Below are 15,685 nucleotides of genomic sequence, written 5' to 3'. Positions count from 1 at the left end.
CAGCAACACAAATACAGACGGAAAGGTTTAAAGAATATAAACGCAACCAGCAGGTTACCTGCTGACAGGTGAGGGTGTCAGGATTGGGTATAAAAGCAGCATCCACCAAAGGTTCAGTCTCTCCAACAAGGATGGGTCGTGGCTCACCACTTTGTGCCAAACTCCATCAGAGAATCATCAATAAGTTCAGGAAATATCAGACTGTCAGACTGTAAAGAACTTTGGTCTTTCAGCATCTACAGAGCAGAATATTGGGAACAGATTCAGGGAGTCTGGGGAAATCTCAGTGTGGAAAGGCCAAGGACAGAAAGCAGTGTTGGATGAGCTCGGAGCCCTCAGGCAGCACTGCAGGAGAAATCGTCAGGCCACCATGATCAATACAGCCACATGGGCTCAGGAGGAGCTCGGAAAAGCATTTTCACTCAACATAGTCCACGGCTGCATCCAGAAATGTGACCTGAAGCTGTATCACACCAGGAGGAAGCCATATATCAGCTCTGTGCAGAACCACGGCCCAGTTCTCTGGACTCCAGCTCATCTCAGATGGACAGAAAGACAGTGGACACGTGTTCTGTGGGCAGATGAGTCCACGTTTCAGCTGCTTCTGGGAAAAACTGATGAGAAAGAGCATCCAGCTGTTCTCAGAGGAAGGTTTAAAGCCAGCGTCTGTGATGGTCTGGGGCTGCATCAGAGTCCATGGCATGGAGGGCTTCATCTGTGTGAAGGTACCACTGATGCAGAGCTGGATGTTGGAGTTCTGGAGAGACAGATGCTGCCATCAAGGTGACGTCTTTTCCCGGGAGGTCCGTGGTTATTTCAGCAGGACGATGCCAGACCTCATTCTGCAGGACTTCCAGCAGCGTGGCTTCATACACAGCAGGAATGGACACAGATTCCACTAAAAAACTGCAACAATCAGTATCCTCAGTTCCCAAAGCATTAAAAAGTGTTGTTGAAAGGAAGCAAAGGTATCCCAGTGATGAATGTATTTCTGTTCCAACATCTTTTGAGTTACTGCATCACAATACTCCCAGACTGGACTTTATTTCAACAACTTTGGTTTGAACTGGAACTAAGTGAAACATATCATTTTAAACAAATGCAGGCTCTTTTATCATTGTTTATCACTACATTTAACTGAATTTATGTAAAAAAATAAAATAAACAAGAGCAGCAGTCAGTAACTGGATGAACAATTTTACTCATGGTGCGATTGTTTTCTATCCTATAAGTAATAGAAATAGAAAAACCATGTATGAAACAGCACAGCACTGACTACTGCACAAAGAATAACACTTTAAAGTAACTTAGAGCCCACTCAATCCTAACTATTGCTTCACAAAGACGGTGTCACAATGCATGCTGGGAAGGCTAAATGAGGCTGATCAGCATAGACATTTATATCTTTATAATGTCTATGCTGATCAGTGAATATACTTAAGATAGTTTCCTTTGTTCTTGTAACTGTTTGAGAAATAAATATTTTAAATGAACAAGTGACATACTTAAATTTCTGTAGAATTTTAGAAAACTTCTAAACTTTTCCTGGGTTCGTAAATTTTTAGACAAACACGGAGGCAGCATTTTATAACAATGACAATACAATAGGAAGAAGGAAAAAACGTAAATGGATAGAAAATAATAATAATTACATTTACACAACTGCCATTTGTTTAGAAAAACGAGAACCCAGGGGTGTTCTGTGTTTTTTGTTTACAGCCTTAGCTTCGGAGAGATAATGGTTTCCGCTCCGTTGCCATCGCTGTTGCTAACGCCCCTCAGAGGAGGCCGCTGATTGGTCCGCACAGAAGCCCCCTCCCCGGCTGGCCAGTCCTGTAACAGCGACCCTGTTTTATCACCTTAATCGAAGGTCCACACCGAGGGCGGCACTGTGGACAGGTTAAATCAAATGAAACTGAGGCTTCTGCTTCAGAATAACATGTTTGCTACTTCGGTCACGTTTCAGATGTGTTGAAACAGAAACCCTCCCCTCTCCCCGCCTCCAGTCAAACGGCAGGAGGGCAACGACCGAGAGGAGCAGCCAGCCGATACATTGTTTTGAACAGACGGCTAACTTCAGTTTGGAGTTCAGTAGCTAGCCGTTAGCCTCTGACTGAGGACCCGTTAAAGCACATGGTGTAGCCGTTTGTAGTGAAACCGGTGACGGTGATTAGATAAAAATGGTGACTTTCTCTGCGGTAGTAAGACCTCTGGTTTCCCACCTTCACCGACAGCTCGTCAGACCCGCCAAGAGTCACCGGATAACGCCTGTCAGAAGATGCAACCTCACGGCGTGCTCGAGCAAATATGTGCTGTCCCAAAGTGAGTACGAAAAATGTGTTGCAACGTTAGCTACACAGCGTGTCTTTAGTCTGGCCACTCGTTGTCATACAGCTGGGAAAAAACGCTTTTTAATTTGATTTAGTTTAATTTAATGAGTAGCAGGACACATTTTGGGTGTGTGCCAGCACGGTTCTGGCTGGGCTCCGGCATTCATTGTGGTTGTAAAGCCTTTCATTGTGAGTAGTCACACAGCAGCTGTAAATGGTCTTATTTGTTGTTGTAAACTCATAAAAGCTCGGGGTGGACTTTGCTCATCACTGGATGTGGATCAATCACCTCTCTGTTCACTCAGCTGAGTCCAGTCTCCAGGTTTTCCGGGCAAGTATCGATACCCAGATCATTTTCCCTCACAGGGGCCATTTGAAGCCCTTTGACCTACATAAAAACCTGGCTGTTATGTAGCTACTGCGAGGGTTGGAGAAAGGGAGGATTAGAGGGAATTCCTTTTCATCCATCTCACCTCCACTTGTTCGGCTTCGGCTGTGGGTCCCAACACCTCAACAGCAGCTGCGTGTGATAAAAGTGTATTACGTTGTATTTTGTAGTATTGTGATAAACAAAGGCAAGGTATAAAGCATTCATATCAGCAGACTGGCATCATTCACCTCCTTTAAACCGTGGCCACAGAGAATTAAACACACCCAAGCTGGTCTGACAAGTCCCAGCAGCTTTGTAACACCTCCCAACCACCTCCGCCTGACTCCAACCACAGAGCAGACATGCAAAAAAAACATTTGGAAGCAGAACAAACGTAAAAAGCAATGTTTTTTTCATTTTCAACCACAATAATAGATGAGTTTTATGTGTAACAAGTGTGATGTTCTCAGTCACAGCGTAATGAAAGAGCTTTTGAAGTGTCCCGCTTGGAACAATCCATTTATTGTCAGCGCCGTTCCTTTGATTTGTCCACTTGGTATATTTATCTTTAAAGAGTAGGGCTGGGTATTGTTAAGAGTCTCGCGATTCGATTTAGATTCTTTAGGTCATGATTCGATTCGATTCAGTATCAATCGATACTATTTATGCGGACAGAACCTGGCGCCAGTTTGTATTATCTGTGGAGCTGCGTTTGTTTTGAATCTGCAGATTTAGCGATAGGTTGCTGCAGAACGTCTGCTTGGTGGTTTCGCAGGTTTGTCGTGTTGCTGCAGTATTTCAGATCAGATCTTACTTTTATCACTTTCCTGTGTTCCAGGTTTACACGCGAATATAAAATGAATCCACATGTCTGCTTTCAGGTTTGAAGGCGCTAGTTTAACGCTGCCGCTACTCACTCCGGTCGCCATATTGTTATGGTTTGGTCCAGTACAGCCCCTGTGAATCACACGAGGGTGTTGCTCACAGCGCCCCCCACTGGCCAGGGGCTGGAATCGATTCAGAAGATTGCTGAATTGATATTGAATTGCAGGGAAAAGAATCGCGATGCATTGCTGAATCGATATTTTTACCCACCCCTAATAAAGACACATTTCTGCCTTTACCACATCTAAGTCACAGAAAATGGAAGGCATGGCTGAAATTTCCACATGCCTAGTTCAGAGTTTTCCCTCAGTTGTGTCTCCCAGGCACAGCCTCAGGTGTTGGTGCCTATTACCTAATTTACAAACCTTATGCTGAACAACAGCCATTGTTTCTTAATGCTAACTGATGTTCATGAGTGGCGCTGCTAACAGGATTTATACATTTCAAGAGGAATCTACACATATCAAAGCAAAAATACCTGCAGACGCTGGCTATAAATTCTGTGACTGTGAATGCTGCTTTGCTCAAATGAAACAGCTGGAACATCTGAGGAGCCCTGAGCTCACGTTCTTCTGCTGTTTCTTTGACTTCACATACAAATTAAAGAGCTTTTTTAAGAAATGTTTCTGTCCTAAATTAAACAAACTAAACGCTACAACGGCTCTGGACGTTTAAACGTGGCAGTCTGAGCATTTCAGTCGGGCTGTTTGGTCTCCAGAACTCTGCCTCCAGCCCCCTGACGAAAGTGTTTCTTCACTCTGGACCAACGAAGAGTTTATCCCACTGTAGCACCGGTCTTTTTAGGCTGGAGCCAGAGCTTTGGTGGTCGAAACAGAAAGAACCGGTTCTAAGTTACTCGCACCGGAACCGCTTTAGTGGAAAAAGCCCCAGATTCTGACCCCGTGGCCCATATTTTAACCTCGGCTTGTTACATTAAAACTTTCAGGCCGTGCCTCCAAGCCCAGATACAGGGCAAAGTATCCTTTCTGAAGTATCATACCCCAATGTTACGTTTTCATGCAGAAAGTTTCAGTTTTCTCCTCAGAGATATCGTTTTCTGTAGATAATCCAAAGGCTGCACAGTTTTGTGCCTCACAGTATCTCTTCCAGTGAAACATTACCACGGCAACAGTTTGAAACTTCCTCACAACACACTGGCATTAGCGAGTGCTGCTGCTGTGAGGCGCCTTGATTTTTGTGTTTTTTAATGAGTATTTGGCACGTTGATTGACTGGTTTACGCTGAGTTTAGCCCTCCGAGCATCCGGGACAGGAGAAGTCTGACATCGCGTGCTGTACGTCTTTAATTATCTGCGATTTGTTGTAAAGAGCGAGATTTAGTTTCAACAGGTGGGAATTTTAGGTTTTTACCTGTCATGCTAAATTAAGTGAAAAGAGGTTGGGGTCAGGACATCGGAGTGCTGCTCAGACGCACCTCTGCAGGGGGAGTTTTATGCGGGCCTGTTATCTGGCATAACGACCCCTCTGACCGTTTCAAGATGTCCGATAATATCGAGAGGTTTTCAGGAGCCGAGGAGTGACTCAGGATAAGTAAGAATAACATAACAGCTGAACATGAAAGTCGTGAGCAGTTATTGTGTGACCGTGCAATAACACAGTCAAGCGGTCGACTCCCCCAGGAGATGAAGATGAAGGTCATCTCCCGGTGAGCAGCGTTCAGATTGGCTCTCTGTGGAAGCCTTAAGCCTCGAGCTGGATGAATGAGAGAAAAACAAAAGACTGAGCTGCTTTCGTGGCTTTTCTGCAGGTCTTGGCTTGGAAGCAAAGGGACGCAGTCTTTTAAACTCTGCTTTCTTCTTTAGCTTTTATAAGTAGAAGACTTTTTACAGGTGGCGTTCATGTCTTTTAGTTGCTTTTAAGAGCACAAAAGGAGAGTTTTGGGTAATTAGAAGTCGGGTCCGCTGACAGACGTTGGTGTGAGCTGGCGTTCTGACTGGCCAGAGGTCCTGGTCTGTTTCTCCTGCTGTGGCGGCGAGCTTGGGGGCGTGCCAGGACATTCCGTGTGTCACTTTCTGTACAGCCAGCCCACTTCTCTCTTATTTAGTAATTTCCTTTAAGAAAAAACAGTAAGAGGACTAGAAGGAAGTACAGCTTCTCACTTGGTCCCTTTATATTCAGTTACTTGTTTGAGCTAATAGAAGAAGGATTGTCAGTGTCTTTCTCACACGGGGAATTGTTTTTTTTTATGAGGAATAATTTAGTATTTTTTTGTAAAAATGCAGGAAGCAGCGGAGTACAACATGAAAAGTAGGTGTCAGCAGTTTATTCTCATTTTACAGCGCACACAAGAGCAGGAACTGTGATTTATCTCCAGCTTTACGAAATCTGGCTTTCTCCTTGAACTCCTTCCGATGCTTCTTCTTCTTCTCCTCTTTCTTCTCTCCATCTCCAGTGCATCCCATGTGGCAGGGACCCCTCGCGGTACCGGGAGGGGATCGTCAGTCTCCTATAGATATAGTTGTGAGAAAGAGCGTGTTCGACTCGGAGCTGAAGCCCCTGGTCACCGATTACGACCCAGAGACCTGCCAACAAATCTGGAACAATGGTTATTCCTTTTTAGTCGAGTATGACGACACAACAGACAAGTCAAGTAAGTAGAAATTCTCCGTTTAGATCCACTCATGTGTGCTAGAAAGTCAGACAATGGTTCGTTCCTTACAGGCTCCTTATGAGGAATCACTGCTGTAGTTTCTCTTTAAATCTCGGGTGCATTGAAAGGTAAATCTCAGCAAGGAGAAAGCATATTTTGATCTACATAAGAGGATTATCTCCTGCTCTGCTCCCCCTTAAAGAGCCGTCTGGATGTAGTGAAACGTAGTAATCGACCCTCCACTCAGTGCCACGTGTAATCGGTGACTGTCATGTGACTCGTAGGTCTGGGCTGACCTCTCCAGCTGCGACTCAGTCTGGCTTTAAAGTGTTGGTCATTTTGGTTTAATCACCAGGCAACTTCTTCAACCACAAGCTTATTTTTCAAGGTTTGAAAAAGTTCACAGCAGCAGAAATACTGGATTTCTAGGTTTCCCGAGCTGAGCTTTGTGTTTTCAGCTTAGGGTGGTGTTAAGGGAATTTATCCCCATTTTTCATCTTGGCATGAGAGCAGGTACAGTGACGTGAAACTTCAGCTTGTGTTTGCTTTAGAAGAGGCCTTTTGACCTGGTTGTGCTGTTTTTCTGGTTCTGAGCTGGTCATGGGGACAATGAAAACATTTGTAGCCTCTCCCTGTGTTGTTTCCTGGAAGTTTTTAGGTCAGTTTTCCTTCCTGAACAACCTGTTCCTCGACAGGGAAGCATTCAGCGATCATTTCAGACCGTAGAAAGGAAGAGAAATGCACTGTTTCCTCATGTTAATGAGAATCTGTAAGATGTGATGCACTGTTCTGTATCTCTGTGGTGCAGCGCTGAAAGGAGGCCCCCTGCGAGACAAATTTAGGCTGTGTCAGTTCCACTTCCACTGGGGTGAGACCAACGCCTGGGGGTCAGAGCACACCGTGGACCGGCGGCTGTTCCCTGCAGAGGTACTGCGTCAGCGCTGAAACATGCCACACAAACACAGCAAGAGCTCGAAACAGCCCAGAATTTCATATTTATTCAGCCAACAGGAACGTTTCGCACTGATTTAACTGATGGATATGAAACCAAATCTAACTGTACAGAAATAATCAGCTCAAAAACTCCAAATATTCTGACAAAGAGTCTGTTTCCTCTTTCTGAAATATATGATTAAATCTGTCGAGTCGTGGCTGAAACTGGAAGCCATTCCTTCACAGCCGCACTCTCTTTGCTAATCATTTCTAAAAATAGCTGCTGATTCCAGGTGAACTCATAACTGTCTGGATGCAAACCCACATCAGCCAGTTTTATTGTGATGAATGAGCCGTGGAGCCTTTCTCCATGCCTGCAGTCTCTTTACGGAGGATTAGTCTCCAAAGAGTCGGTGAAATTTAGACACGAAAGCAGAGAAACTTCAGCTTATTACGTTTTTTGCATATATTTTTTGTTTTTATGCAGTAATCCTAAAACCCACTGATCCATTTTGGCACCTTTACTGGTAGACAGAGGCTGGAAATAACTAAAAGCTTCATACTGTACCATATCTATACTTAAAGGACTTATTTTTATGTTCAACAGAGGCTCGTTACTTCAGTTTCAGTGTATTTGATGGGAATTATCGATCCCTTTCCAAATGAACGGTTCCCTCAGTGTCTCACAGACATAACAAGGCAGAAAAATGGAATAAAATACATCTTTCCTCAGCTTTGCATCAAACAGCTGGTAGAACTGACTGAGTATCTACTTATTCTTGGGTCACTCCTGCAGCTTCATGCCTGATAGCCTGAAATACCACAAAGCCATTATTCATTAAAGGGTTACAGCAGGATTCTCCCGTGCACACACTCTCAAAATGAACCTTTACTTTCCTGTTTCTGGAGTGCACAGTCAGCACAAAGGCTCTATAATCAGTCCCTTCTGCACAGCAAGTTGGAAAATGGAAGATTTCACCAGTTAATCATTTACTTCTTCATCTGATTCATTTTAGGAAATAAAAACAAGTCAAATAAAGGTAAAATATTCTGTACATTAAGTGTATAATGTTTGTAGATGGTATCTGAGCCCCTGACTGTGCCTGTTAGGTTTACATTAGGACACGTGAAGCACTGCATGGAAGAATGATGAGTCCTTTTCCTCCAAACATGGACGTCATGTTAGTCTCTCCTCTGTTTTAAAAGTGGTTTGAGTAACAGGCCGGTTCTGAGAAGGGCACGTTTGGCTGCTGAACATCTATTTTCAAGCTGTTCCATTACGTTCAGACGCTCTTATGTAACAGGAGCTTCCAGTGACTGTGAGCGTGTCGTCTGCCAAGCTGTTGTTAGAGAGCTGGGAATGTGTGCATGCTGTGGTTGTCATCGCTCAGCTGTGTTTGTGTGTGTGTGTGTTGCAGTCCTGACGGATAGAAAAGATCAATAAAAAGAAGCCGGACAGACATTCAACAGGCTCTGGCAGCAGTGCTTTAATATATTTAGTGTTTCTGTTTCAGCTCCACTTGGTCCACTGGAACTCTGATAAGTACAGTTTGTTTGAGGAGGCGGTGATGGAAGATAACGGACTGGCTGTTATTGGAGTTTTTCTTAAGGTACACACACTGAACAGTGCACACTGAGATGTCTCCGTCTGCCTTAGACTGTTATTCGGTGGGAGATAGTGGCGTTTACATCACAGATCGTACAGATTTGCTCGTCTCGTTGCTTCTGTAGGTGGGAAAGAGACACGAAGGGCTGCAGAAGCTAGTGGATGCGCTTCCTGCAATCAGACACAAGGTTGGTCACACACACGTGCACGTTTTAAGATTCCAAATGTTCTCTGCAGTTTGATAACCAAGCACAGAAAGAAGGTGGCGCCCTCTGGTGGTGTCAGCAGAACTGAAATAAAAGCAAAATGATGGCGTATTTACTGCCTCTGAAGGTGTGTGAAGGATGGGAAAATGACACATCCATGACCCAGGTAGACCTCCACACCTGCTGACCTGTGATCTGCACCTGGCACACCTGGCACCTACTTACAGAGAGAAATGTGATCAGAGTGGCTCCATGACGGATTCCTAATGCCAACAGGCTGGTTCTCATATGTCAGAAACCTGATTATGAGCTGATTTATGGGAGTTTTTACACGTCAGTCTCTAGATTTAGTTTCTTACAGAAGCAGAGAACCAGACTGAAAATATTGAAGACGCAGTTTGGTTGTTCTTACACAACAGAAGAACATAAGATTCTGTCGTTAAACTGCAGAAACTGCCTAAAGTCATGCAGCTGATACGTTTAACACCTGAAGAGATAAACTGATAAGATTTTTAATTCCACACAAAACACTTTAAAGACTTTATCCAGGTCATTGTAATACGATTATCCTCCCAAAATTCATTAAAATACAAATGAGTCCATTGCAAACAGCAATTAAAAAAAACAAAACAGTTTCCTATCGAAGGAAACCAGCAGATTGCACTGAAACTTCTCTCTGATCCAATCTCCCGTCCTGAGCTGCACGAGGCGACTGTGGAGAGAAAAAACTCCCTTTTAACAGGAAGAAACCTCCATCAGAACCAGAACCAGGAAGGGTCCATCTGCCTGGACCAGCTGGGGCTGAGAGGACAGAAAAGAGGGGACAACAAGCAGCGTAACACCAGGCCAGAGATACCTGCTGAGAGAGAGAAACACAAGTTAATGACAGCGATGATGTCAGAGAGAGGAGAGGTGCATCATGGGAGCTCCCCCAGCAGCCTGGGCCTACAGCAGCAGAACTATGGGATGTTTCAGGCTCACCTGAGCCATCCCTAACTATAAGCTTTATCAGAAAGGAAAGTTTCAGCCTGATCTTAAAGGTAGAGAGGGTGTCTGCTTCCTGAAGCCAAACTGGCTCCACAGAGAGGGGCCTGATAACTGAAGGCTCTGCCTCCCGCTCTGCTGTTAGAAACAACATGTTTCACACAAGATGAAGAACTGTGTTCAGTTTGGGTGGTTTTGGTGTTTAGATCATTGCAGAACACATTTTTTGGTGAAACGATACGAAACACGTTATATGCTGTGAACATGACAAATGGAAATAAATTGACTTTATTGTAGATTTGCCAGCAGAAAAGCTTCATGCTGTGTGTGTGTTTGCAGGACAGCGTTGTTGAGTTCACGCGTTTCGACCCCGTCTGCCTGTTACCCACCAACACCGACGATTACTGGACGTACCACGGCTCTCTGACCACACCCCCTTTGACCGAGTCAGTCACCTGGATCGTCATGAAGCAGCACATAGAAGTCAGCCATGACCAGGTATGTGGACTGTTTTATCACTGCTTTAATCTGACTTAAAGCGGAACTCCGGTATTTTTAAACCTTATTTCTGGCATGAAATACGTTCATCTACTCATTCACTCTGGTAAGAACGTCCATCGTACTCAAAGTTTTCGTCCACGTCGTCAAAATCTGATAAATATCCTGCCATGTTGCACAAAACTATCAGCAGCAAACTCTGTGTGAAGTTAGCCGACTGTCACAGAGCACGGAGTGAATAAACTGTGCTGCAGGGGGGCGTGTGGATGAAGTGGTCCCAGTAGAGTGCCTGTGTAGAAATCCCTCCGTTAGCTCTCCTATAGCTGCAAGTAGCCACATAACAGCAGCTATGAGCTAACAGAGCTATAGCACACGTTCATTCATTCATTCTTCTTAAAGTATTGGTGAAATAAAGACAGATAATGCCTTATTTAGAGGCTGCATCCTCTAAGCCCCGTTCACTCCGTTATATGGATCTCCAGTTATCTAAATATCTTCAGAAGGACGCCGACTTTCACCAAACTGTTCTCGGTGAGTAGATGAACGTATTTCATGCCAGAAATAAGGTTTAAAAATACCGGAGTTCCCCTTTAAAGCTACACTTAACTTTGTTTTTCATCTAAAAAGGTGTCGCTTGTTGTTACTAATCAACAGGAAAGTGTTCTGTAAGCAGGCCCCTCGTGGATGAGCTCTCTTATGCTTTCAGGGACTATTTGCTGGTATTGTTTTGGTCAGCTCGTCCCTTCAGGTTTACAGAAAGAAAGCCCTCAGATTTATTCTCACACACTTTTCATGGTGGGTAGAACTCATAAAGACCAGAAAAATCCAACTAAACTTCCTCTGAGCTGTGATTTGGGCAAAGACAGAGTTATGTTTCATGGATCTCATATTAACCATATTGATATAAAAAATATAACAAATGACTTTATTATCAGTTAGTAGTTTAAAAAAGGAAAGAAATGGCCATTAAAGTTAAGTTAATTTCACCTTCCAGTCATGCAAAGATGCTCTTCGTCACTGCCTGTACCCACTGATGCTCTTTCACTGCCTCTCAGGGGTCAGAAAGAGTTAGAGTAGCTTTAAATTAAGTCCATCAGCACGGCCGTCAGAGTTAAACTCTAAAGTAACACAGAACACCGGTTCCAGAGAATAAAAGGAATCCAGTTCAGAAGAAGCAGCCCAGAGTATGTCAAGGTGAGGCCGAGGCCCTCAGGACCCGGTCCTCCGTGGCCCTCAGGCCCCGGTCCTCTGTGGCCCTCAGAACCCTCAGGACCCGGTCCTCCGTGGCCCTCAGGCCCCGGTCCTCTGTGGCCCTCAGGACCCGGTCCTCTGTGGCCCTCAGGCCCCAGTCCTCTGTGGCCCTCAGAACCATCAGGACCCGGTCCTCTGTGGCCCTCAGAACCATCAGGACCCGGTCCTCTGTGGCCCTCAGGACCCTCAGGACCCGGTCCTCCGTGGCCCTCAGGCCCCGGTCCTCTGTGGCCCTCAGGACTCGGTCCTCTGTGGCCCTCAGGCCCCGGTCCTCTGTGGCCCTCAGAACCCTCAGGACCCGGTCCTCTGTGGCCCTCAGGCCCCGGTCCTCCGTGGCCCTCAGGCCCCGGTCCTCTGTGGCCCTCAGGACTCGGTCCTCTGTGGCCCTCAGGCCCCGGTCCTCTGTGGCCCTCAGAACCCTCAGGACCCGGTCCTCTGTGGCCCTCAGGCCCCGGTCCTCTGTGGCCCTCAGGACCCGGTCCTCTGTGGCCCTCAGGTCCCGGTCTTCTGTGGCCCTCAGGCCCCGGTCCTCTGTGGCCCTCAGGACCCGGTCCTCTGTGGCCCTCAGGACCCGGTCCTCCGTGGCCCTCAGGACCCGGTCCTCCGTGGCCCTCAGGCCCCGGTCCTCTGTGGCCCTCAGAACCCTCAGGACCCGGTCCTCTGTGGCCCTCAGGCCCCGGTCCTCTGTGGCCCTCAGGACCCGGTCCTCCGTGGCCCTCAGGCCCCGGTCCTCTGTGGCCCTCAGAACCCTCAGGACCCGGTCCTCTGTGGCCCTCAGGCCCCGGTCCTCTGTGGCCCTCAGGACCCGGTCCTCTGTGGCCCTCAGGCCCCGGTCCTCTGTGGCCCTCAGGCCCCGGTCCTCCGTGGCCCTCGGGCCCCTAACCCTCCTTTATGCAGAGGTCCGTCCTCTTTGCTTTAGCCATAAAGGAGTTCAGCTCCCTGTTTGGTGACCACTCTCCTTTACCCCCCCCCAGCTGGCGGTCTTCCGGAGCCTTCTGTTCACTTCAGCTGAGGAGGAGCTACAGAAGAGCATGGTGAACAACTTCCGCGTGCAGCAGCCTCTGCGGGGGCGCACCGTCCGCTCCTCCTTCACTCCCTTCCTGCAGGAGGCGCCGCCCGCTGAAGGCGACGAGCAGCCGCACTGACGCTGGCGGCCTGTCAGCAACACGCCGCTGCTCACCAGCGTCCGACGCAGGAAGCCTCCACCTTTCCTCTGAGGAGCTGCTTCACTCTTCCAGACAGTTTTACACAGAAGCTGAGATTCTTTGACTTTTCAGGCCACTTGTCTATAAGGGATGGTTTGTTCTGAATGATCATATTTATTGAACACTTGCGGTTTATTCGGCTGTGTTGGAGTTTTACCTGCAGCTCCCTGCGTGAAGCTGCAGGTAAAACTCTCCTCTTTCTGCCTTTGGAAGCGGCTGCAGCTGCTGTCAGTTTACAGCACGATGCCCAGGAAAAGATTATACCAAAACCAGCCAATGTTTTTATCTCAATCATTTTATAGAAATCGTGTACGAGTAGTTGTGTGATTTACTGTTGATTCCTCATCATAAACTGTTCATCTGTTACAAACAAACATATTTTACTTCGGTGCTACTTTCTAAAACCGAAGCGGTTCTGAAGCACTTCTCCCTCATGTCTTTATTTAGCCACAGTGCCTTAAGTTCTGTGATCTCAGTGGGTAAAAGGTGCCTCCTGCTTCTGTGCAGCGGGTGTGCACGGGTGCGCACGGGTGCGCACGTTCAGCCGGCTTTGACTTCGATCCTCACTGCCTTTACTTTCTGTTGCTCCTGAAGGAAATGGAATGAGTCAGCGAAGCCTCAGCTGCACGCCGCTGTGCTTCAGTCAGTGCAGAAGCAAAGGATTTTAGAGACCTGCACATGTGACCAGACTGCTGTCTTCCTGTTTACTTTGTTTCTGCTTGTAGCAGAAGATTAATCAAATTAACATGATGGAGCTAATCAAATTTTACTGTTTTTGGGTGGGAACGTGTTTTAATGCAGATTTTATTTCAAGTCAAAACGCACAACAGGAGCTTTCCTGGATAACTGACCACGTTTCCCCGTAAAATCCCTTGGATTATGCTGGTTTTCACTGTGGGATTACTCCAACTGAGCTCAGTGTACTGCTTTTAATTATTGAGTCTACATTAAATGAAAAGAGTCACAGTGCAGATGTCGTAACTCAGTTTACGCCGGGTTTCACAATCTAAAGAAGTCTGGCAGCGCGCCACAGAAAGATGAAGTCCGACGGCTGTGTTGCTCTGTGCAGGAAGGGAGGGTTGGCAACAGATCGAGAGATAGAGGGCAGGCATGAAAGCTGCTCAGACATGTTTGAGCTGAGGTCAGGGCCGTGCCGGGCAGGAAACGGTCTGACCGTGGGCGAAGGCCTCTGCCGCGGCTGCCTGTTTAATCCCTCTCTAACATCGCTGCTTTTCAAACTGTCACTGCTCCTCACCCGTGTCCACATGAGGCGTAAAAACCCCTCAGTCTCCCCCGTCGGTCCTCGCATGACGCCGCGTTCTGACTGGACGTGCAAAGGAGCCACGTGGCGCTGTGTGCCGTGCACAAAGTGGCGTTAGCTCGCTGCGAAGGCTGCAGATCGGCCAGATAAACAGTGAAAGGGTCAAAAGGGCTGAAGGTTTAGCAGAGGCGGGATTTCATGAGGTGTGGCTGTGTTTCTTCTTCTGGAGACACGGGACCCAGCGCTGACTTCATCTTCTTCTACTGTATTTTATAGCCTGCCTTCATTTTTCATGACATTTTACACATGATTTTATCTTTTTTTTTTAAATGCAATGATATTAACTCGTTTAAATGTTCAATCAATGCAACAAGTTTGCCTTTTCTGCTAAACTTAGAGCCATTAAATCGGTTAACTTTCTTCAGAAGTGGCTAAAACATGGCTGATGTGTGATTCCTGTTACATCTTCAGGAGTTTGAAACCTTCCTGCTCTTGATTTGTGTCGCTGTCGGCCTTTTTAAGGTTCTGTTGTGTTTGTGGGTCCCTCCTGGTCCTTCTGGGCCTCAGTGGGATGTTTTAGCAGGTGTATGCTGAGTGCTCTATTCACTGTATGCAGTGCATTTTGTAGCTGTTTAAGCCTACATTCCTGCCCTGCGGGGGCCGCTGGGCCCCTCTCCCCTCCCAGCATGCCTTGCTCCACCTGGATGGCTTCTTAAAGATCCCCATCCAGCTGTGCAGCCAGGGAGGGTTCAGCTCCAAGAGACCCTCCAACTCCTCAAAGGAAGGAGATTGTAAACATCTCATTAATATGATTTTATAGAAACTGACATTAAGATCTGATGTATAACAATAAAGTAATATATGATATGAAAAGAAGTCGCTTTTCTTTGCTTTTTTGTCTCAACGTTGACTTTTTACTTACTTGACAGCTTAATTACATGCATTAAAAAACTATAAAATATGTTGCATTGCTGTAAATTAAAGCCCCAGCAGCCTGTCCTGGTATTTATGGGACATATAAACTTACAGAAACATGGTGATTAAATTATCAGTGACAGTCTTCTGCTTCAGAACTCTGCATTTAGCTAAATAAAAGCTTTGTTTTCAGACGTTTGTTTCAAATATCCTAGTATTTTTTCCTTAGAAACTGGAGGAAAGCTGCCTGTTCGTATGAAAACATGAGTTGTGTGAAAACAGGTTCCTCCCTGTAGCTGTTTTTCATGAGACAATGTGTTCTTAATTTAGGTTTGACCCAAACATCAACAGAGCACCACGAGCGCTGTACAATAAAGGAGTACAAATAAATACTTCAACTCATTTATTCATAGCTGAAGGATGAAAGATCTTCATTGTGAGCTGCTCATCCTGTTTGAACCACAGACAAATGCCAGACACATCATCTGTAACAGCACAGCAACAGCTGAATTATTAAGCGATTGGACCTCAAACCTGGATGTTTTAAAATGAAGACGCAGCCCGTATTTAATAGAAGTAAAGATGGCGGCTACGTTCTGAAGTTGTTGTGCTATCAGAGATTCCAGTTTCA

At 46.2% G+C, this 15,685-nt stretch overlaps 1 protein-coding gene across 3 annotated transcripts; it reads left to right on the top strand.

Annotated features, from left to right (window-relative positions):
- Positions 1-1,889: 1,889 nt before the first annotated feature.
- ca5a (carbonic anhydrase Va) lies at positions 1,890-15,016 on the top strand. 3 transcript variants are annotated; one of them, XM_072386698.1, is made up of 7 exons: positions 1,890-2,322; positions 5,998-6,195; positions 7,004-7,122; positions 8,643-8,738; positions 8,860-8,922; positions 10,264-10,422; positions 12,648-14,871. In XM_072386698.1, the coding sequence occupies exons 1-7, from the start codon at positions 2,181-2,183 to the stop codon at positions 12,816-12,818; spliced, it is 948 nt and encodes a 315-aa protein (XP_072242799.1). In that variant the 5' UTR covers positions 1,890-2,180; the 3' UTR covers positions 12,819-14,871. The 3 variants fall into 3 exon arrangements, with proteins under 3 accessions (XP_072242799.1, XP_072242798.1, XP_072242800.1); XM_072386697.1 differs by having other exon boundaries at positions 1,891-2,322; positions 14,777-15,016; XM_072386699.1 differs by lacking the exon at positions 1,890-2,322 and adding an exon at positions 5,681-5,852 and having other exon boundaries at positions 14,777-15,016.
- Positions 15,017-15,685: the final 669 nt, after the last annotated feature.

Source organism: Leuresthes tenuis, unplaced genomic scaffold (assembly GCF_036924035.1).
Source record: "Leuresthes tenuis unplaced genomic scaffold, fLeuTen1.0.hap1 SCAF_5, whole genome shotgun sequence".
NCBI classification, from domain to species: Eukaryota; Metazoa; Chordata; class Actinopteri; order Atheriniformes; family Atherinopsidae; genus Leuresthes; species Leuresthes tenuis.
The sequence above is the reverse complement of the archived record's forward strand: the minus strand, read 5'-3'. Positions and strand labels throughout refer to the sequence as shown.

Excerpts from the sequence above, each read along its gene's own strand:
- ca5a (XM_072386697.1), top strand. The coding sequence starts at position 2,181 with ATGGTGACTTTCTCTGCGGTAGTAAGACCTCTGGTTTCCCACCTTCAC. Across the intron at positions 8,923-10,263 it reads TTCCTGCAATCAGACACAAG|GACAGCGTTGTTGAGTTCAC; the intron begins GTTGGTCACACA and ends GTGTGTTTGCAG. Across the intron at positions 10,423-14,776 it reads TAGAAGTCAGCCATGACCAG|CCTACATTCCTGCCCTGCGG; the intron begins GTATGTGGACTG and ends TAGCTGTTTAAG.